The following is a 21259-nucleotide window of genomic DNA, read 5'->3' on the forward strand; positions in this document are numbered from 1 at the left end:
ACAAGGTGGACAAATGGACAGGACAGTTGAAGTTTTACTTTGGAAAAAACAAAACAAAACAAAACAAAAAAACCAGAAAGCTACTGTTTTTAATACACACTTCCCTCAGCTATGTGCCAGTGGTTCACCGTGACTTACAGCCTATGTTGGGTTATTTTTTTCTTAAAAAAAAAAAAAAATAAAAAATTGGTAACAGATACATTTACAATATAAACACCACAGATCTTGAAAATAAAGAGAATTTTAAAAAAAATGCATTTCCTCTCTCCCTCTACATTCGGATGGTAGTTCAACTCTCACTGTGTGTGTGTGTGTGTGTATTCGTTTGACATTAAGGGACAAGCCACACGTTCCATTTGGAATGGCTTTAATATGCTACATGTGTTAAAATGTTCAGGTTTTTTTACTGAAATGTGTGTTGTTTTTTAATTTTGATGGATTTCTTGGAGCCTCCGCGTGCCGAGACGTTGGGTGTGCAGTGAAAAGATGCTTCGTTGAACCTTCCTACACAGAGGATTGCTGGCAGTGTGGAGAAAGATCTGTCAATTACAGTGCATGTCTACAAAAAATAAAAAGTGAAGGTTTTTTTTTGTTTTTTTTTTTACTGTCTGTACAGTAACATACTGTATATTTCCACAATGACACTAGATAAGGCTGGTGACTACATTACGTAAATAGTTAATTATTGGATACCTTTTCTGTATGATTTCAAAAAACTAGTGACACAGTATATAGAAGTTTCTTTAAACAAACTTAAAAAAAAGACAAAAAAAAACAAAGTCAAATAAATCCTTTGTGTAGTACACAGCTTTCTTTGTTCCAGAGGAACAATATGGTAAACCTTTGCATTTGCTCAATGCAAGTGCACCAGCCTAGATTCAGTCTTTCCTTCCTTCCTTCCATCCATCCATCCATCCATCCATCCGTTCGTCCGTCCCCCATTTCATCCTCAGTGGTTGTTTCCTCATGCTTGCAGGTATATGTGCCCCCTGTTCGTGTTGCAAACAATGCCCCCTAGATTCCATTCTTGGCCTCGTTGTTGTTCATGGCCTCCTTTCTCTGCGCTAGGAAGGGGTACATGCACTTGTCTGCGCCAAGGAACCGGTACATGCACACGATGGCCTCGAACGGCAGGATGCTGAGGACAGAGACGGGGCGGCCGGTGATAATCCTGAACTGGTTAGAAGTGATGCAACTTAAGCGGTAAAAGCAGGGGTGGGGGCGGCTCACCTTTTCATGAAGTTGACCATATAGACGATGCGAGGTGTACAGATCATGGGCTGGTCGGTGAGGATGGCCCTCATGGCTTGTTTCACACAGAACTCCGGCTTCAAGGGAGGCAGGAAAGGCTCGATCTCCTTCCTGAGTGCACAGAAAACAAAACAAAAAACTTATCACATGCTAATTATTTACCCACCATTCTGACCTCATTTGGTTTTAAGTTTTATCCTCTGCACTGGAAGGAACTGCTTTCAGAGGGCCAGGGGAGGAGAAAAAGTCTATTGATGTGCTCCAAAATTAAAAAAAAAAAAACTTGTTGTGAACAGTTGTGGTGCTGTAAAGCCAAAGAAGATGCAACCTGCTGACTGCCACCATCAAACAAACTAATACAGTGGGGGGTGGTGGTGGTGGTGGAGGAAGACCAAGTGCACCTGTTGGCAGAGGTTCTCCCCTGGGAAAGTCACCCGCTTTGTTTGGAGCGCTGACTAAAGTGACTTTATAATGTCTCCACACAAAGTGTTGCTTTGAAGATCAAATGCTATTTGAGAGGCGGTTTAATACGGTGAAAATTACAGATGCTAAACTCATCCCAGGTGCAAGGAAAAGCCTTAAACTTGCAACACACAAACACAATTAACTCTTGGACGGTGACATGAAGCGAACCTTATCCTGCAGCCTTTGAACATTCCCGTGTCCACCAGGTAAGGGCACACCAGAGTCATGTTGATGCCGTCCTTCTCCGAGGCCTTCAGCTCATGGCTCAGTGACTCGTGGAACCCGATGGCACCGAACTTACTGGCACAGTAATCCTACGGGAATCCGAAGAAAGAACAGGTTTATCCTCACGCGCACTCGGGGGACCTCAGAGAACGTTATCAAACACGCCCCGCGGGTAACACAGGGCTCCTCTTGCTGTTAATGATACAGCCACACAAAAAAAAAAAAAAAGTTCTACAGTTTCATTAGCATTCTTCTCCGGTGCATCAGGAGACCGCTCGGCTTGCAGGGAATGTTTTGATGTGGTACACCATGGAAACATCCACAGATGCATGTCGATAAACATTTGGGGATCAAGAGATTTGACTGTGCCCACATGACACACGAGGGGGGTTCGGTTACTTGAAATTAACGTGCATTTCCAGAAAGAATAATAGGTACAGCACTTGGGTGCCTTTAAGGAGGACACTTAATATTTATGGATGACTGCTTGCGCAACAAACATTCATTAAAAAAAACAAAAATAGACGAGTACTCCCTTTAGGGTCATTGTAAAGTGACACTGTTCCCTGTCAAAAAAAAGAAAAAAAGGGGAGGGGGGTAAATGTGAACTGTTGAGTAAAAATAAACGCACTCATGGAGACAAATGGACTAAATATTTAAAAACAACAAAAGGAAACTGCACTGGGGTAGGAAAAAAAAAAAAACACTATAGGATGAAAAAGCAGAACCTTAACCATGGAAATGTGCTGTGACCTGAATACTGAGTGAGCACCAAGTTGCTCACAAAGCAGTGATGAAGATGTCTCTGTTCCATGGAAGAGCTGTCAGCTCATTCTGGTCCCGGGGCCAGACCTCAATGGGGGCCCCCCCCAACATCCCCACTGATGCAGATAGAAAAATCTATAAGAGGCTCCCCAATGCGCATCTGTGTCCCTTAATTTAACGGGCGCGGGGACAACAAGAGAAAGGGGGCCTAACCTCCCCCGGCTCAGTGTGCGAGCTGGCACAGTGAGGGATTCGGAGAAAGAAAAAAAAAAAAAAAAGGCGCTGGGTTTTCTGGATGGTGGGAACGATGGATGTGTGTATGTGCTGTGTATGATACTAACCTCCACTCCAGCTGTGCTGAATAAACCCAGAGAGCTGGCAACCGTCACAATGTGACCATGATTCAGCTCCAGCATCTTGGGGAGAAACGCCTTGGTGGTCTAGAGGGGGAAGGACAGAAGAGACAGAAGGGCAGAGGGGAAAAAAGAGGAAGGTTAGTTCACTTGTGCAGTTTGTCTGTGCCAAAGGCCTTTGATCCTCTCGGCCGACCCCCCACCCCCCACCCCACTCGCCTCCTCCTCTCCATGGTGATGCGGAGAGACGCGTCTGAATGAGAATTCATAACACACACAAAAAGGAATTGGCTCTGGAGGTGCGGCATTTTAATACACAAAAATTTAAAAGCGAGGTTCTTCGTGGCAGGTGTGAGATGAGAAGGGGGGGGGGGGGGGTGATGGATCAGAAGGTACGTGGTTCAATCCGTTCTTTTCCCACACAGATCTGGTGCCCGCCACTAAAGAGCTGGTGACAACACCGATCAGAAGCTGCGCTCACTCAACACAATTCAGCCTCTCTGTAGCGCCACAGCTGTACGGCCACTCAGCGGGACAATCGCTAGTGACACCAGATTAAAGACTTTCACCACATGAGCGCCTGAGTAGGTTAGAAAAGATCTAGATGGGGAGGGAGGAGCGCGTCGATGCTGATACAGCACAGCCACGGTCACGAGGTAGTCTAGGCTTTATTATCCATGTTAATCTAAACCAGACTATAATATACGTGATGTCGTATTGAATTTTCCTTTGAAAACAATTCGATTTCTATTCTATCAGACTTTTGCATCCAGTGGAAAGGCCCCCCAGTGGCCGTAATGAGGAATAACACTAGTATTGGCTTCACTTTTCAGACTTGAGAAAATCAGTCAAGGCTGCCAAAAAAAACCCACTTTTTTTTTGTTTGTTACATTTACCCTTCAGTTTTCACAGTACGGTGACATTTTAGCCCCTCTAAAAAACAGACTGGAAACACTGCTACACCCCCGCTTTGTTTGGAAATGAAAAAAAAAAAACACGACTGATGTTCCCATTCTAAAAATGCCTTTCCCCGATTCTTCACACTCATCTCACATGACCTCAGAGTGCCAGTGGTTAATTCAACACAGGTACCGGATTAAAGCTGTGCAGCATTTCAAGCATGGATAGAGGTTAGGGTTATTTGTGAAATTTTAAGTGCAAGAGCAACTGATCAGCCTCTACAGTGTTTCTTCATTCTGCTCGTCTGCGGACTTTGGAGCTTCCCTGGACACAGCAGGAGCCAATCAGTAGGTGTGACATGTGACAGCGGTGATGATAGGAACTAACCAATCACTCTCCCACTAGGAGGTCAACAAACAACCAGCAGGTCTTTTGTTGGGAGCAGAGCGAAAATCTATTCAAGTCGGGAGCGGCTGCCGTAAGAAAAGAACAATGAATGCAGCCGGTCACCTTTTTTTCTTTCACGGGGTCAATGACATGGCAAAGGAAAGAGACAGAGTAGTACCTCTTGGTTTTCAGTTGGAGGGCAGACTTTTCATAAAATAAAAAAAAAAGACACCACTTTGTGCAGTGGAAAATTTGAGCGAGCACTGATTATTACTCTTGACGGTTTTATTCCTCATTTCCAATAATCCTGTGGTCGTATAAATGAACGGTAACAGCTTAATTGGTTGGTACAGTATGAAGGTCTGGCCAGAGAAGTGAATCAGCCTCCTTCATAAACAGTTGTAGGAGGGGAGTGCAGAGAGAGAGAGAACTAGCGTGGTACCAGGTAGTGCAGTCATGAAACCACTGGCAAGGGAGGAAAAGCCTCATTAAAACCTGCGTCAGACCCTTTGAGTACTGATAGACTTTGCATCTACTCATCGTTTCCAGTTGTATTCACCTGGCACCAGTCAGATCTAGACTGGCTGGCTAATCAAACCAAATCCAAACATCTGCACTTGTCCCAGATATAAATTTTAAGTTGCTGCAATATGTAGTTCATTGAATACCGGGCCCCAAAGGAGAGGGAGAGAAAGCGCTCGAAGCGGAGGAAGGCCTCTGCGAGCCAGAATGGCTACGGATGAGGGAGAGTGTTGCGTGCAAATGCAGCAATAACTTAGATATGCCCATATCTGACTTGAGCCCAGGTTTCCACTCCCACAGCAACTTTCAGACAGAAAGGAATGAATTGATCTGGCAGGATACTCTCAGACTCAAGCCAGCACTCAGATACAACTGGACAATTTTGCTGCGTGGCCTGAATATAACTGGGATTGTTGAAGAAAAGGCAGACTCCCTGGAACGGGTGGACGGGGCTAAACGTGACCGACTGTCCCTACTCTCTCCCTCGCTCCCATGATGTCGTGCTTCTCATGGCAGCTCTGGCATGCGGGTGTGACCCCTGCTGACCTATCAGACACAAAATGTGTGAAGGCAACCGGGGGCTCGTGTCTAACATCAGAGCCGCCGTAATTGGGTCTCAACGCTCCCTTGTTCCGCTAAATTACCCGCTGACACAGCCGGGCCTCCTCAGCCTATGCGAGGCTACCCTGCCCGCTGCACCACCTAATTGGTGCGTGGCCCCCAGGAGCATTTAAGCCACACAAAGCTTCTTGCACCTGGGGTGTCAGGCTGCATTAGTGCTAACGCTTGACCATCAGGAATATGAACAAAATATTGGCCTTTGCATCAGACCAGATGGACATTTAATTAGGCTGACTTCTCCCAGGACAAGAGGATGGGAGGGAACATGGTGGAACTCAAGTCTGATCCTTCAGCACATCATAGAATGGGAGCGGGTGGGTTTTAGTGGCCAACGAAAGGTGACAGACGCAAACCGACAAGTACGGCCGTAAAGAGAAGGCCTCCAAACACAGGTGCTTGTACGACGAGTGCAGTTTACAGCAAAATCAAATTAAAAGAGGCAAATAATAAAATAATAATTAAAAAAAAAAAAAACAGCTGCAGAAAACTAGTTTGGGCTCCAAACGTTAACTTTATCACAAGTTCCCCCCCCCCCCCCCATTCTCAGCTCTCAGCCTCATCCCATCCTTCTGGTCATAAACAGGTACGTGCTTGAAGAGTGACCCATCCTGAGAATAGTCAAGCCTCGCTCCACTGAAGGGTACAGGTGCACCAGGCCTAAGGAGGGGCCCATATAAAACCAGTCAAGTAGGACCCTTCTGCCTGGCTGCCTCCTTTCTCTGGCTACAGCAGGAATGCGGCCTGCGAAACTTGGCTCCTGTCGCCTGGCATCTTGTCAAGCTGATCCAGGGACAAGAAACCAATTGTCAGTTAAAGTGGGTCAGTAGCAGCTTACCATTACTCTCTCGCCTCGCCTGCGGATGGGACGGCACTGACGACTCTCCTCTTGCTCTTTTCCCGCCATGTCACTCGCCAGCACACTGAGCTTTCCATGCGAAGGCGCATTACTGCTCATTGTTCATAAACCACCTGTTGGATAACCAGCTCAAGATGCCAAGGACAATTTCCTGTCATCCCACTGAGCGCAGCAACTCTGGTTACAGCGGGTGAAACCAGTGCACATCGCCAAGCGCGGAATGACTAAAAAAAAAAAAGATCACACATCACCAGCTGGACTAATCAAAGCATCAGACAAATGAAATGTGATGGAGCGAGGGACTGAATCATAGCGGTTTGTCCGTGTGTGTGTGTGGTAGAGCCGGATGAACAGAGTTGGCCTCCGTGACTCCCATGCAGCTGCACCCACTGCCTCCAAAAATCAGGTTGGGAGGAGTCTTAGAGGGCCTGTGGATAGAAGTGTGGGGTCTGGGTCGGTCTGGCAGACACCCATACACACACTACGATTACCATCCGCTTCCTGCTCATGTCTCCGTTCCTGTATTATTCCCACCACACAGTCCAACAGCTTTGGAAACATATCCTGATTTTCCCCTCTGGGATTAATAATGGTCTGATGATAGCTTACACATAAAATACACTCATCTTCTTTCACTCCAGAGTGTATTTTAGTTGAAGGGAACCTGCTGTCATGTTGCTCTGGGATCAGAAAAGGTGGGGAGGAGGTTTTGTTGCTTCCCTGAGGTCTCCTGGAGAGTGAAGCTTTCCCCCTTTTTTTCCCCTAAGTCTCCCCATCTTATATAAAAAGCTTTTAAAGTGCAGTGTACTGACATTTTCAACCATCGTGTTGTAACAGTAAAATAAAGAGATTTGCAACTGTACTTTGTTTGGATAAGACGGGACAGTGAGCAGGTTCCTGTTAGTCTAAGCTCTATTCATCTAGCTTGTGTCTTTAATGAACCACATCCTCTATTCGGGCTGTCGCCATTCATTAAGACCTTCTTTCATCTACCCCCCCCCCCCGCACACACACAGAAACCACGCTCTACACAGATTACGGGAGAACACAAACACAGACGCCTATGAAGAATTCCCAAATCTGCCACCCAAACAGCACAGTTGTAAAAAGGAATTACGTGAGATTCTCTGTCAAGAAGCTTCAAATCGCTCTCCAGAAAAACGGACAAAAAAAAAAAAAAAAAAAGTTTAAAAGAAAAAAAAAAAGTGTTACAGTCCGACACGGGCAGCTGAGCCAGGCATCGATCACAATTTACTGACTTTGATTAGAGTGACAAGAAGAAAGGAGAGGGCTTTAAAGGCAAACAGCACCCAGGATGCCATCACTCTTTTCAATTGATTTCTGTGGCAGGCTGCAACACCTCCACACACACACACACACACACACACAAGCTTATCTACACCAGGTCCACCTAACCTTCACACTGCAAGGTATGGAGAAATCCTAATAGGCAACCTGCCTACACAGCTTGCATCCATCCTGCAGGACGGATGGGTGCAAAATTACACCGTTAAAGTAGCGCAAGACATGTCAGGAATCACCCAGACAAGACTGGAACTAAATGGCGCTGAAATGCAAAGCAGCTATTTATGGTTTTCTCATTCCTGACACAGGCAGGCAGGCGCTCGCACATACCTACACAAACTGATTCTTGAAAAATTTGGCACGTGAGAGAGGATAAGATTATGAGTAGGCATGCATGTCAGAGTGGAAACATTCCTGCGAACAAGTAAACACACTTGCCAACATTGTGGTCATGGAAACATGTGGGAATGATGCCATCGCACATGACGGCTTTAACTCTGTCCACATGCCAACGCACACGTTTGTTTTTTTTCCCCCGTTTTTTTGGCAGCTTTGACTGTTTGTGCATCTCACCCAGAAGTGCGCGTGACAGTTGACCACCATGGTTCGTTCAATCAGTTCATCGGGACACTCCAGGAGGTGATGACCAGAGACCACGCCGGCGTTGTTGATCAGTATGTCAACTTCTCCCACCTCCCGACGCACCTTCTCAGCTGTGGAATACACACTCTCCCGCTTTCCCACGTCACACACATAGGTGTAGACTTGAGGCTGGAAAGGAGGCACTTCCTCGACCCCTCCTAAGGGTCCTGTGGGGAAAAACAAAAACAAACAAGCAAAAACCAAGTGTGTAGACGATCAGATCAACAAGTTTGGGTTGCATGCTGCTAGTGTTACACATGGAATAGGAGTATAAATATTCTTGGCTGTTAAGCGTCCACAGCTTGAATCAGTCTGCTGACATTAATATAGGAAACAGTCAGCTTTCAATTATTAACAGACTTGTGGATGTTACTGCCAGAACAATCATTCAAAGGTCAGCGAGGTTATAGCCTAAATATGAAACTTTATGCAACCATGGCAACCACTGCAGTACTCATTATGGGACTTAATTGTTTTGTATGGTGGCTCCAAATAGAACTTGCCAATGCAGATAATAAAAATATCGAATGCCTGCGCGCGCACACACACACACACACACACACACACACAAAGCTGATTTACCGTCTTTGGTTATAGGAGTGTCCAGCTCGTGATATATCTGTCGCACCATCTCCGCCGTTTCCTCGTTGCTTTGGCTGTTTATGTCCCATAGCACCAGTATCGCTCGTCTCCGGGCGAACTCCTTAGCGAAGAGCCGCCCGAGGCCGCTTCCAGCCCCGGTGATTACGCACACCTGTCCAGCCACGCTCTTCTCTTTGGGCCTCACCACCCACTTAGCTCCGGCGGTTACAAAAGCCCAGAGTACCTTTAAAATAACTACGAAGAACTCCGCGATGATTATCATCATCTTGGCGGACCAAATTTAAGAACGAGCAGCGGAAGAAGAAGAAGAAGAAGAAAAATAAGGAGCAGCGCACGGAAGGTTCCCGTCTTGCAACCTGTTTGCTGCAGAAACCGACAAATCAGTGCAAACAGGAAGGAAGAAAAGTGACCCAAGGGGGGCGGAAAAAGCCCAACAAAAACACGCGAGTAGAGCAAACTTGAAACTTGTGAATGAAAGTTGCAGCTCAGTCAGTCACCGTGAGTTGTTGGGAGCAGCAGCCGCGGACCGAGCCTCCCACTTCCTCTGCTGCTCTGCTACTCACATCTCATCCCTGAAGCGCATCTCCTCGCTATTTATTCAGTCCACCCAGCACCGCTGGAGCCAATAGGCTGGAGCTGGAGCGCCTGTCAGCCCCATACAATCCGCTCAGAGGTGATGTAACCTCAAACTGTTTTACTTAACACTAATTTAATGCGATTTATTTCCCGTTCAATACCCACAGGAGCGATAATAGAAGTCTGTTCTTTACAAGCCACCGCAACTTTCGGATTGAGCCTTTAAAAAAAACAAAAAAAAACGCTTTACCCACTTTCTAATTAGCTATTTGAAATTTAAAAAAATATATAGTTCAAAGATTAAACAGATTGATAGGTCTGATGAGATTTCCTTGATATTTTTTTTGTATTCCTACTGGGATTAAGATTGGGATAGGGATCAATAATATTAAATACTTCAAACCGACTTCCGGCGGCCAATATTAATCTTTAGAGATGATTTATAAAATATTTATTGAGCTCAACACTGAATTGATACAAGAAAGAGGGGAGGGATCCGTTGCAATCAGCGCACTGCGGAAAGTGAAAGTGAATCTATATGGTACGCACCCTGACAGGCGTAAGACAGGCATTCAACATGTTTCAGGCAGACTGCGCTATTTTTCATTCTATATGAAGGTTAATAATGAATTTCACATCAATTATACATAAACTCAAAGGCCAAGAGAGACACATATGCCTTCCAGAGGAAGAGGCGCGCCTTCTTCACCAGTGTCTCCCTCTTATCTAACGCACGTTTTGGACGTTGTGCAACCATCTGCAGCACGGCTCCTCCAGTGTGGTGGGCGTGTCGCGGCAAGATGGAAATTGAAATCATTTACTAACACCTAAATGTACTCAATGCCTTTGAAGTGTTCTGTTAGAAAAGGATTCACGGTCAAATGCAGCTGGCTTTTGAAAGTTGGTCACTTTCCTCAATACAACACAAACATTATGATGGATAAAATAACTCAGTGGTTGAATCTCTCAGTTTTAGAAGATTAAAACCTTCAAAAAGCAAAGGAAAACAATTGCATTTAAAATGTTTGCATAATGTGGTTTTGGTTTACTCTTAAATGAAAAACAGGTAATGTCAACAATTTACTTTGATTCAAAATGCATGGTTACCACAGTATAAAATACTTTTATCGCCATGTACTTTATCTGAAATAGCCTGCACCCTCTGCCTGTGATTTACACCGTCAAGAAGACCATATGGTCTTTTCTTTAGTGTGAAGATGTTCAGCAGTCGTCGTCCCCCCAGCTGCGGACGCTCGCTGACACTGGCCTGCAAGATGAAGTGTTTACGCCCTCTGCCGGACCAGCCGGAGTACACAAAAACTATCAAATGGTAATTATAAAAAGAAATTAAATTAAATTGAGAATAAACTATTGTGTCTCGCATCAATTTACATTCTCTAATATAAAAGACTAAACATGAAAGAAATAAGTGAATGTACTCTCATTCATGTTCATGTCAACTTTTCAAAATTTGATGTTGAACCAACAATAACGCCATCCAAATTAAGCCTTGTCATATCTAACGACATGACGGTCAAAAATTAAGGCTGAAAAAAACACGTCTAAAAAAAAACATCTTTTTAATTCTTATTATTAAATCTCAGGCAGTTGGAGGGCATTTCCGAGGGGTCCTCGCTCCTTTAACCCGCACATGCGCAAAAGATTATTTCTCTTTCTCGGTGGACGCAATGGCGGACGCAGAGTGAGTGTTTGCCACTGTAGTATAATCTAACATCATCTAACTTTTAAAAAACAATTTTCACAGTTTTTTCACCTCTGATGGATACATTAGTTGATACAAATGAGAATTTAACGCGTATTGGTCAGGATTGCAGTTATTATTTGGGTATTGAATACTTTATTGAGACCGTGTGTATCCTTGCTATCGAGTAGAACATGGCTGGTGAGCCCTCATGCATTCAAAAATTGACCATAGCCAGTTTGTACTCTAACATAGAAACAAAGTAAGATGTTATCTGTTTATAGTGTGGAATGGTGCTGTTACTGTGTCCGACTTGCATTGGTTTGCCTCTCCCATTGAGAGCCGTTAACCCAACATTTGTTGTAGCTAGCGAGCAGGTCGGCAGCTAGCTTAGCACCGGTGAGAAAGATGTCAGTGTCGTACGTCATGTGCGTAAGTTTTTTTTTTTCATGTGTTATAACTTTGGTCTAAAACTATAATTTTTTTGTAGAAAAAAGGTTCCGGCGGTCCCTGAGAGCCTTTTGAAAAGGCGAAAGGCCTTCGCCGCCATGAAGGCCGTACGCATCAAGAAGATGCTGGCGGAGAAAAAGGTAAGTTGTCTCCGTCGCACCACGTTTACATTGTTGGTTTGGAACTAAGTTTAACAGTATTCGAATACTTGTGCGGCTGAAAGTGTTTTTTAGCCTTGCATTGACTGAGCATGTATCCTTAACGACTTTAGGCTCGCAAAGTGGCCAGGAAACTGATCTACAAGAGGGCCGAGAAGTACCACAAGGAGTACAGGCAGATGTACAGGCGTGAAATCCGTATGTCCCGTACAGCTCGCAAAGTAGGAAACTACTACGTACCAGCTGAGCCCAAACTGGCCTTTGTTATCAGGATCAGAGGGTAAGTGATGGATATGGTATAGTTTATTCCAGTTGTGACTAACATTTACATGGATTGTAAAACAGATTTCATTTTGAAAAACTAATTCCTAACTAGTTTTAGTTTAGCTTTACATATGATTCCACTTCTTCTAATGTTGTTGTGTCAAGCTTCTGGTGTATTGGGCACCAAATCATCTGTCAAGAGTTTTATAAACTAATTCTGATGGAACCCAAGTAGTGAGATTTGGGAGCAGCTGTTTATGACCCTTATTTGAAAATTTGATAACAATCCATGTAAATGCTACATGTGTTATTAGATCAATTAATGTTCATGTGGTTAATGATGTGCTCTCTTTCCCCGACTTATCGACCATGGTGATACCAATGTCTAAAATAAGCCAATTGCTTCTGAAACCACAATGAGTACAGGAGTCTGCGTTTGTCCTTATTGAAACATGCTAATTGCTACTGTTGTGTGTTTCTAGTATCAATGGCGTCAGCCCAAAGGTCCGCAAAGTTCTGCAGCTGCTCCGTCTGCGCCAGATCTTCAATGGCGTCTTCGTCAAGCTGAACAAGGCCTCAATCAACATGCTCAGGATCGCTGAGCCTTACATCGCCTGGGGGTAAGGCTCGATTCCTTCCTGAAGGCAAAAATTTGGAGTTCCTTGTGCTGTAGGTCATTAAGATTAACTAAGTGGAAATGTAGTTTCTGCTGTGCTCTCGTTGCATTTCGGTTCATCGCACTGGGATCTGACCATGGTGTAGAGAGAGAAGCAGTTACCAACGACTACAGATCCTCCGCCTCTGGAATGTGGTTAATGATGCTGAACTTTTTTCCCCATCATATCGACCATGGTGAATACTGACTGAAACAAAGCCAGTTTTGTCTGAAACCACATTCCATATGAGGTTTATGTACTAATTTTGTTTATGAAATAACACACTTTATGAATTTCTCAATCTGGAGTTTCAACAAGGGATATTTTGACATGGCCATGATTAAAACTTGCTTCACGACTTGGAGCTGGTGTCTTACATGCAGCAGCTCATGCTGAAGCCTCCTAAAGGTTTTCTGGGCTCCAGTCTCTTCAGGTGTTTCCATCCAACTCATTTGATGTGCATCTTTTGCATGTGAAATCACTGAGTGGAAACTGAAAATTTGAATAAATCTCACAAATTTTACACAGGGGGAATGTTCACTCAAAAAATTTAGGGGTTGGAGAAATGAGGAAATTGATGCGATAAATCAATGGTGATGTATGTGTATCATGTGATCGAAGGGGCTTGTCGAGGCTGTAACAACACTCTTCCAAGAGCACCTAACAGTAATATAAGTTGTTCAAAACTTCCATTTCACATCAGAATGTTTCATATCAATCTCTTCCCCACCCCGTATTATTAATGTTAGAAGTGGGACTGATGCTCCTCTGATTAGTGTGATCTTGCTGCACCTTCGAGGGAGAATTAGTGCACCACCTGCTGCTTATCACCACGAGGCAACTCTTGACATTCACGTGTCATTCGTGCCTGGAAAAACTTTAGAACTTCCTGTTCTTTAGCTTAATTTCCAGACCTTCAGTTATAATTTAGGTGGAAATCTGACTTAGCTTCCATGCGCTGAGCATCCAGATACTTAGTTTGCTAGATGGCTGGGGTGCAACTGTTAAGACGAGCTCCCGTTTGCCTCGGATATGTTGGAGAGTGAGCTGTATTGGCTTGAAAGATGGATGTTTTGCTAACGTGGATGTTTGATACTGTGGACTAGCTCTGCAATAGACGAGTCCAAACCTATCCTTTACGAACTTGACGTGCAGTGCTTGAGTAGAGATGTCAAAAGGAAAACCTGGAAAACTTGCAGGGGGAAATTGTAAGTGTGAAGATTCTTAAAGTCTTTGTTCACCAACCTTGAGAACTATGAAGGTTCAGGAGGTGCACAGCTTCATTGTACATCCTCATTGGGTTGAGGATGAAACTGATTTGTGACCTCAGGCTTTCTGACCCAACTTCTTACCTGCTGTTTCCTCTCAGATACCCCAACCTGAAGTCTGTGCGTGAGCTCATCTACAAACGTGGTCACGGCAGGATGAGGAAACAGCGCATCGCTCTCACAGACAACGCTCTGGTGGAGAAGGCCCTCGGTAACGCACACGTTCACTTCTTGTACAGTACATGGTGGGGCTCACTGGACAGTTGTGGCCACATTTGTTTTGATCATCATGAAGAAAGATTAAAACTTAAAATTCAGGTTTTAATTGAACATCATGCAGGATAAATCAGTGCCTTTTTGGCTGGAATATCTTGCAACTACCTAAATATATCGGGTCCATATTTAGTTGGTCAGAATCCTTGGATTTAAGGTGAAGTCTGTGGTAAGTTTTGTCTGGCAGCTGATGTGGTTAATGATGCACACTTTTTTCCCCGTCTTATCGACTGTGGTGAGTAAACTACAAACTAAGCCAGTTGAGTCTGAAACCACTTGCCAGCCAAAACAGCTGTACAATTAGTTTGTTTCTTTTATATAAAAAAGTTACATTATATTTAAGCCTTCAAATTTCAGTCTGTTTTGTGACGGACTTGTATGCTGATTAGTCAGTCAGTTGAAAGTCTTAACTCACTAGTAAAGACTTACTAAGGGAAATTGTGTGTAAAATCCCCTCTTTTGAAGCCTGCTCAAGGGTGGGGCTGTTGGTGGTGCCTTTATTGGAACAGTCTATATACTATTGGGGGGGGGGGGGGTTAAGCCTCCTACCCGAGTTGCCTATTCCTGTGTTAAAAGGATGACCCCCACCCCCAGCTAGTCTTAGACGTCCCACCTGACAGTAAAATGACACAAAGATTGGGATTTTCTTTGTTTCAGATTAAAAAAGCAGGAGCGGTACAATGGTGGAGCCCTCAATGGCCGTAACAACATTTACTAGATTAGTCTGATCTCTTTCCTCCACGAGCTGTCCAAGGGAATGCCATCTTGTGTGGTGACTTGTTGACTTGCTTTTTCATCAGGCAAATACGGTATCATCTGTGTGGAGGACCTCATCCATGAGATTTACACAGTTGGAAAGAACTTCAAACCTGCCAACAACTTCCTGTGGCCCTTCAAGCTGTCGTCACCTCGCGGCGGTATGAACAAGAAGACCACACACTTTGTGGAGGGAGGAGATGCCGGCAACAGGGAGGATCAGATCAACAGAATGATCAGGAGGATGAACTGAAGCAATGGTGAGTTGTTGGAACACATGTGTGGCCTCTCAGAAGAAGCGCGGCTTGCCGGGTGTGGTTAAGGATGCATCATTTTTTCCCCGTCTTATCGGCTATGGTGAAAACTAGCTGAGAATAAGCCAAATATGTCTGAAACCACACCTTAGCCAACACGCTTCCAGTAATTCACAAGATGCCATATTTGATGCAAAAGATGAGGATGCAGCTTGACAGATTATTTGCAATATAAGAAATGTTATATCCTAGAATTTGCAGCACTAGTTAAATATTGAATAACGGTAAAGTGTTTGAGAGCATTGTCAGGCTGGACTGGACTGATGACTTGTGTGGACAACATTCCCTCCCATCCGTTACAATCTCCTCTCTTCTTTTTCAGGTTTTCACAAGACTAAAAATATACAATAAAACATTGGAAAAAAAATATTTCTTGGTCTTGTCATTTTTGTCAGTGTTGACACAATCATATGTCACGGAATTAGTTTAATTCCTCAGTCAGTAAAGTACGTTGTTGGACCAGTGGTGGGAATTAGCGTCAGAATAACTGCAAAGACTTTCTAGATTGACTGAGAATTGTAGTCATTTATTCTGTCTCATCAAACCAAATAACTTGGTATTAATGGTTATACTGCAGCAAATTTGTGTGAAAAGACGTCATAACTAAATTAAAAGTTGTAATGGATTTTTTTTAACTAACTTAATTTTTCATATTCAGTGATATTCTTAACTTAAACTATTGAGCGGGCAAGAATATAAAATTCCAAGATTTTAGGGGGGAAACAAAATTCCATGCAACGTAGAGGTAATAAAGGGTCCTGATCCTGCACTGAGCTCGAGCATGTTGGGTGTTTTTTTTTGACATAGGGAACCTGTTTCCATGGTGACGTTGTAATTCGGTACTGCTAGCTTTAGTGCAGCCTAGCATGCTCACTCCGGTCCATGGACGTGTGACTAACGGGACTTTAGAATCACTTGCTCCTTGTAGAAATTGGTGATGTGTGAAGTAGCGACGTCAGGGCCGACATGACCTTCCAGGTGAACGCGTGTGTTACCTCCGAGGGGAGCAGCAGCCGGCGCGGCCCTGATGAGGCTGGACATCCCGCTTACACCAGCTTCGTGATGGGAGCTGGAGGAGGACAACCAGCTGTCCGGCTGTACACCAGAAAAATCCCTGTAATTCAACATTTGAACAGTGAGTAGAGGTGCTCTGTGACGCAGTTCCCTCCCCGGATTCCATCTCTGCTAGCTAACATGTTACACACCTGTGTTGTAGAATCGAGCGGCGGGAAACCCAGGCTGAGCGGCTTCCTAACTGAAGGGTGAGACATGCTAGCACGAACCCGAGCCAGAAAGTCAAACTGTATCCTCACGAGTGGAGGGGTCCGCGGGGTATTTGGCCTCCTCCTGCGCAGATATGTCACCCAGGGTGCATCTGTGGTCCCGCTAGCTGCAGGAGTTATCCGGGTGTCTATTTCGTATTCATCCATAAACTGCAGTTTTGCCTGCAATCGTGTTTTAGGACATGTATTTGTTTCTCTAGGTCGCCTAATGTAGCCAGAGATGACAGGCTGCCAGCAGAGAGGAGTCATCCGGAGGAGGACCCCTGCGGGAGGCACTTTCTCTTTGATAAAAAATGTAGGACTTGTATTATTGCGACTTCATTTTCATTATCACAGCTGGGACTTAAGTATTTGAATTAAAAATACATAACATTGCAGTGTTTAGTCTGCCTTTAAGCTACTGAAACAGCCACTAGGTGGAGCTGTATCATTGATTATGAACCGACCTCAGAGCAGCTTCGATGCGCCTTTTTCTAATCGTACTAGTTCGAATGCATTCATGTTATTTGCAGGTGGGAGGTTGGAGAGGACCAGAACCGTGATCCCACCACTACTAAAAGACCACCAAGCACCCAGACCGGGCAACCTGCACCCCTTTAACCTCTCCAGGGAGATTTCCAACCACAGTCGCGCAGGGCGGCCCTTCACCCTCGGGTAACTAGTGCAGTCAGGCAGCCTGGAGACAACTTTTCCTTCCTTTCCTCAGATTAAAAAAAAAGAAAAAGATTTAGAGTAACGCAGTACTTAATATTTTACCGTGTATGATTTATCCATCACAGAGGAAGATTTCAAGTCGCTAAGTGATTATGGTCACCTTTTCAAACTTGAGTCCGTGGTTGTGAAGCGTTTCCAGACGTGAACACACTGACAAGAACCTGCCAGACACACACGGATTATTTGTCTCCCTCTTCTGGCTGTTAGTGTAATTACAAAAATATTGTGGATGTGCTGCATGTGGAGCGCTTTCTTCAAATCTCCCTGTTGTCCAAATGCTCAAAACATTAATGATACAGAGCAGTAATGCAACATTCACTACATATTCCTGTGTATTCCGGCTCTCTTTAGTTGATCCTATCCTTCGTTTGAGCACCAAAGTCATTTTTATCAGCCTAGATTTCTTTTCTTTTTTTTTGCATGCTTTTTAGGTGATTCTGCCACATTTTATTTTTCTAAACTCTGGCTTGGAAAGACCTTGGTTGAGCTTGTGTTGCTCCATTTAATAACTGTGTAAGAACAGATGAACACCTTGGAGAACGTGACGGATTTATCGACTTTATTTCGTCATTTCTGCCCTCCAGCTGCCCAGAGACTTTCGAGCTGAACGCAAGTCCGGCCATCTTGTTTCCATCTCCTTTAGTGTTCAACGTCAGGAACAACTTCTCCACTGAGAACTACAACATTAGCAGGTCCTCCCCCCCGTTTTTGTCTCGTATTATTTAAATCAGACCAAAGCAATCAATCGTTATCGCTTAGTTCCTCCTCAGAACTTCTGCTTCTACCTCTCTTCTGCAGGCCGAAGCTGAAATATCCACCCTACATCCCGCGAGCTGTGAGAGACAGTCACAGGAGTGAGTGACATCACACATTAACGGGTGCACTACTATTACTGCACCTTTTTTTTTTTTTTTTTTTTTAACTCTCAGGGAATAATTTCTCTTGTCTTTCTGGTTCCGGTCACACAGATCCTTCCTATCCGGACCCGATGGTAGGAGCCTCCCGTTCGTTTATCCACAGGATATCCGAACTCTCTTCCTTAGAGGGTGAGACAGTGAGGCAGGAAAAGCTCAAGAAACTGAGGAAAGCTCGAAAACTCTCTTCCTGACAATCACCGCTCTCCCAGTCACGCTGGTCGAGGATCCAAACCTTTGAGTCTGTGCCAAGGACGTCTGAACAGAGTAAAACATTATGCTCGTTCCAGTGGCTCATTGTAACAGCGTTTTTGTCTTCGGTGGTTTTAGTCGGCTGTTTAACATGGCTCTTTGTCACATTTTATAACTCCTGACCTGCATACATGAGTAGTATTCTTATTAAAATGTATATTGTGAATGGCGGTTTAACAACTACTGGAACTAAATAGTAGCTCTATATTTTTATGCTCAGTCTGTGCATGTATAGTCGCCTCCCTCGTGGTTTGTATCTTACTCTGCCATAACAGCATTATCCTTAGGAAGTTGTATTCTTATTAGTTATTGGAGTACTCCTGCTTGAAGTATCTGCATATTAATAATTCAGCAAAACCATGATTGTGCCTTGCTTAATATCTTCCTGGATTAAAAAAAACATTTATTTTTGTTATCTTGAGTGTGCTTGTGCCTCATTGGATGGAACAACTGGAGCATCCAGTTGCAGTAAAGAAGGATTCAGCTCGCATCGGCCAACGTCGGTAATGGGAATGCCTGGAAAGATTGCTATGAAACATAATCTGCATTCCATATCAACAGAACTGTGCCCCCAGATCCCAGAATGTGGTACTTTCCCACATAGCACATTGTTTGGTTGCAGTACGGAGAGCAGCTTGTGTCTCTGAAGTCTTCATTGTATTTGACAAAGACGACAGTCAGCGTTGAGAGAGACAGAGAGAGAGAAAATATGAGGCCCCGTCTTCATTAGACGAGATGAATCCGCCAGGTCGTCAGTGAAAGTTCAAATTAAGCTGTGATCAAAGAACCTTGAGCGATGGAGGAGGCGGTGCAGGGAAAAGTAGACAAATGAGGTAACTTGATCGAAACAAGCCACAAAACAAACAAACGAGAAGCGTGCAATGTGAAATCAGGCGGTAGACAATCAGAGATCAGCTGGTATTGACTCCGCAGGTCGCGTGACATGCAAACTGTAAGAAGGAGAAGAATTTCGCATTAAAACCTTCGCGAGGCAGGTCAAAGCAAAAGGATAAAAAAAATTAACATTTTAGTCACGCAGTCAAAAGGAAGCATTTTAAAGGGGTTTGTCTGATTCGTCCTGTCCAGTAATGACAGCGCGTATTAATCTGGAGGCCATACTTCACAAAACATGAATGTTATTGATTAAAAAAAGAGGGCTGTTGTCATGTATGAAAATAATATTCCAATAAAGCAGTCGGCAACATTGCAAGTATGAGTGTGTCGTCTAGCTTCTGTCCGTGAATGATATCTGGTATTGATTTGAAATTTTGCAGAGTATGAAAAGAATGCACAAAAATAAGCAGGTTACATAAAATGTAACTAAATGTAATGATGGAGGTGTGTGTCAGTATCTATCACTGATGTCTGGTTGGGATTTGGAGTCCAAAGGTCACATGAATATTGAACTATGTATTTAGTATTTCTTTATGAAATACAGGATGCTCAGTATGACTTCCAGTCAGGGTTTAATGACATCATTTGTCCGGCATTGTGGGTTTTTTTTGGGGGGGGGGGGGTGTCCTCACTTTGGCTCTGATAAAAATATAATTCCAGCTGTAAAATCTCTCAGATGTTTACATTTCCAGACTTCTTTTTGTGTTGTGGCAGTTGTATTCCAACACTTTGCATGGTCGTGTTGCCCTGGTCTGTGTCAGGTTTTTGTGAAGTTTTTGTGAACTTTGTTGAAGTACGGCGACTTCACCGGGTCCGTTGATGAGAAGAGATCAACCGGAGTCGTCTGCTTTAGACAAATCAACACTTTATTTCACACAACAAAGCAGACACAGATCTATCTGGAGACCCCCCTACATGCACCTTGAGAGTGCAGCAGAGAGTCTGAATAAGATATTCACAGACAGTGAATATATGCTTGAAGCCGCACCTTTTTTGCATACGTAATTTTACACTCAAGCATATCACACTTCTTGATTAGTACATCTGCACTCTCAGGGCGTCTTGTCCCATTATTCTTGTCATTCAGCCTTGACAGTTCGGGTGCAACTAGCAGCCTGCACAACTTAACCCTAACAATCACATCATGTACTTATACACAATCAACTCCTGATATGGTGGTGCCATATGAACACAACATGATCAACAGCTCATCATCTCACAACTTACACTTGAGATGAGTTCGCCGTTGACACGAGCGTGTCAGGTCACAGGGGTGATGTCACAGTCTCTCTCTCTCTCTCTCTCTCTCTCTCTCTCTCTCTCTCTCTCTCCTATAGGTCCATTCAACGTGAATTCTGCTGTACTCACGTAATTCCATCTGTAAGTACAGGCGTCACTTGACTGTCACTTGACTGTCACTTGACTGTCACTTGAAGGGTGACGGTCCCCTGCAGCCTGTCACTTATCAAGCAGTACGGTGGTTGATGGGCTTGAAGGTGTCAGATCGAGGCTGCTTAGATCACCTGAAGGACTTTTCATCAAGGTTTTTGTTTCATTACTTTTTTGACATGTGACTAAAGTTTGAGACAGGAGGAGGGGGAGGAGGAGATTTGACTGATCTTGCGGGTGTATCCCTGTTGTGAAACCGCAGGCTCGCCTCCCTCTCTCTTCCTCTCTCTCTGACTCTGGTGAGGTGTGTATTTCAGGGACATGCAGTGACCTAGAAACACAGAGCCATCCCCTTATTCACCGCTAAGTAAAAAGGGTTGTTGTGTTCATGTTCAAATAGAGGCCGGGTCTCCTTCTTCTTGCAGGATCGGCTTTTTTTTCTTTTCTTTCTTAACCGTCCCTCTTTCAAGTGTATAGTGAAGCAAAATGAGCAGGAACAAA

General features: G+C 44.2%; 3 protein-coding genes and 3 non-coding genes across 6 annotated transcripts; 5 read left to right on the forward strand and 1 right to left on the reverse strand.

The window, feature by feature from the left end:
* Positions 1 to 166: 166 nt before the first annotated feature.
* Positions 167 to 10787, reverse strand: rdh10a (retinol dehydrogenase 10a). Its single transcript, XM_086192268.1, has 6 exons — positions 8875 to 10787; positions 8224 to 8459; positions 3048 to 3146; positions 1885 to 2030; positions 1231 to 1362; positions 167 to 1138 (listed from the first exon to the last, which is right to left on the reverse strand). Exons 1-6 carry the CDS (start codon positions 9158 to 9160, stop codon positions 1015 to 1017), a joined length of 1023 nt encoding a protein of 340 aa, XP_086048394.1. The 5' UTR covers positions 9161 to 10787; the 3' UTR covers positions 167 to 1014.
* A 328-nt stretch (positions 10788 to 11115) lies between these two features.
* Positions 11116 to 15681, forward strand: rpl7 (ribosomal protein L7). The gene is made up of 7 exons (XM_086192270.1): positions 11116 to 11173; positions 11664 to 11763; positions 11895 to 12061; positions 12528 to 12665; positions 14071 to 14180; positions 15043 to 15258; positions 15635 to 15681. Exons 1-6 carry the CDS (start codon positions 11160 to 11162, stop codon positions 15249 to 15251), a joined length of 738 nt encoding a protein of 245 aa, XP_086048396.1. The 5' UTR covers positions 11116 to 11159; the 3' UTR covers positions 15252 to 15258; positions 15635 to 15681.
* Positions 12851 to 12942, forward strand: LOC147241654 (small nucleolar SNORD12/SNORD106). Its single transcript, XR_015111093.1, has one exon. It is a non-coding gene; the product is annotated as a small nucleolar SNORD12/SNORD106 (small nucleolar RNA).
* Positions 14432 to 14521, forward strand: LOC147241655 (small nucleolar SNORD12/SNORD106). The gene has a single exon (XR_015111094.1). It is a non-coding gene; the product is annotated as a small nucleolar SNORD12/SNORD106 (small nucleolar RNA).
* On the forward strand, positions 15310 to 15400 carry LOC147241656 (small nucleolar SNORD12/SNORD106). Its single transcript, XR_015111095.1, has one exon. It is a non-coding gene; the product is annotated as a small nucleolar SNORD12/SNORD106 (small nucleolar RNA).
* Positions 15682 to 15787: 106 nt separating the features above from the next.
* Positions 15788 to 19589, forward strand: c21h8orf89 (chromosome 21 C8orf89 homolog). Its single transcript, XM_086192269.1, has 7 exons — positions 15788 to 16447; positions 16529 to 16574; positions 16796 to 16890; positions 17108 to 17249; positions 17894 to 18001; positions 18108 to 18163; positions 18278 to 19589. The coding sequence occupies exons 1-7, from the start codon at positions 16279 to 16281 to the stop codon at positions 18415 to 18417; spliced, it is 756 nt and encodes a 251-aa protein (XP_086048395.1). The 5' UTR covers positions 15788 to 16278; the 3' UTR covers positions 18418 to 19589.
* Positions 19590 to 21259: the final 1670 nt, after the last annotated feature.

Source organism: Aulostomus chinensis, chromosome 21 (genome assembly GCF_037954235.1).
Source record: "Aulostomus chinensis isolate RoL2024-O1b breed Wild chromosome 21, RoL_Achi_v1.0, whole genome shotgun sequence".
NCBI classification, from domain to species: Eukaryota; Metazoa; Chordata; class Actinopteri; order Syngnathiformes; family Aulostomidae; genus Aulostomus; species Aulostomus chinensis.

Bases quoted from the DNA above. Each gene is read 5' to 3' on its own strand.
- c21h8orf89 (XM_086192269.1), top strand. From the start codon at position 16,279: ATGACCTTCCAGGTGAACGCGTGTGTTACCTCCGAGGGGAGCAGCAGC. The intron at 16,575-16,795 runs GTGAGACATGCT...TTGTTTCTCTAG, and splicing joins AGCGGCTTCCTAACTGAAGG to GTCGCCTAATGTAGCCAGAG. The intron at 16,891-17,107 runs GTAGGACTTGTA...TGTTATTTGCAG, and splicing joins CTTTCTCTTTGATAAAAAAT to GTGGGAGGTTGGAGAGGACC.
- rdh10a (XM_086192268.1), bottom strand. From the start codon at position 9,160: ATGATGATAATCATCGCGGAGTTCTTCGTAGTTATTTTAAAGGTACTC. The intron at 8,460-8,874 runs GTAAATCAGCTT...TTTTCCCCACAG, and splicing joins CACTCCTATAACCAAAGACG to GACCCTTAGGAGGGGTCGAG. The intron at 2,031-3,047 runs GTTAGTATCATA...GGATTCCCGTAG, and splicing joins TCAGCACAGCTGGAGTGGAG to GATTACTGTGCCAGTAAGTT.
- rpl7 (XM_086192270.1), top strand. The intron at 11,764-11,894 runs GTAAGTTGTCTC...TAACGACTTTAG, and splicing joins AGATGCTGGCGGAGAAAAAG to GCTCGCAAAGTGGCCAGGAA. The intron at 12,666-14,070 runs GTAAGGCTCGAT...GTTTCCTCTCAG, and splicing joins GAGCCTTACATCGCCTGGGG to ATACCCCAACCTGAAGTCTG.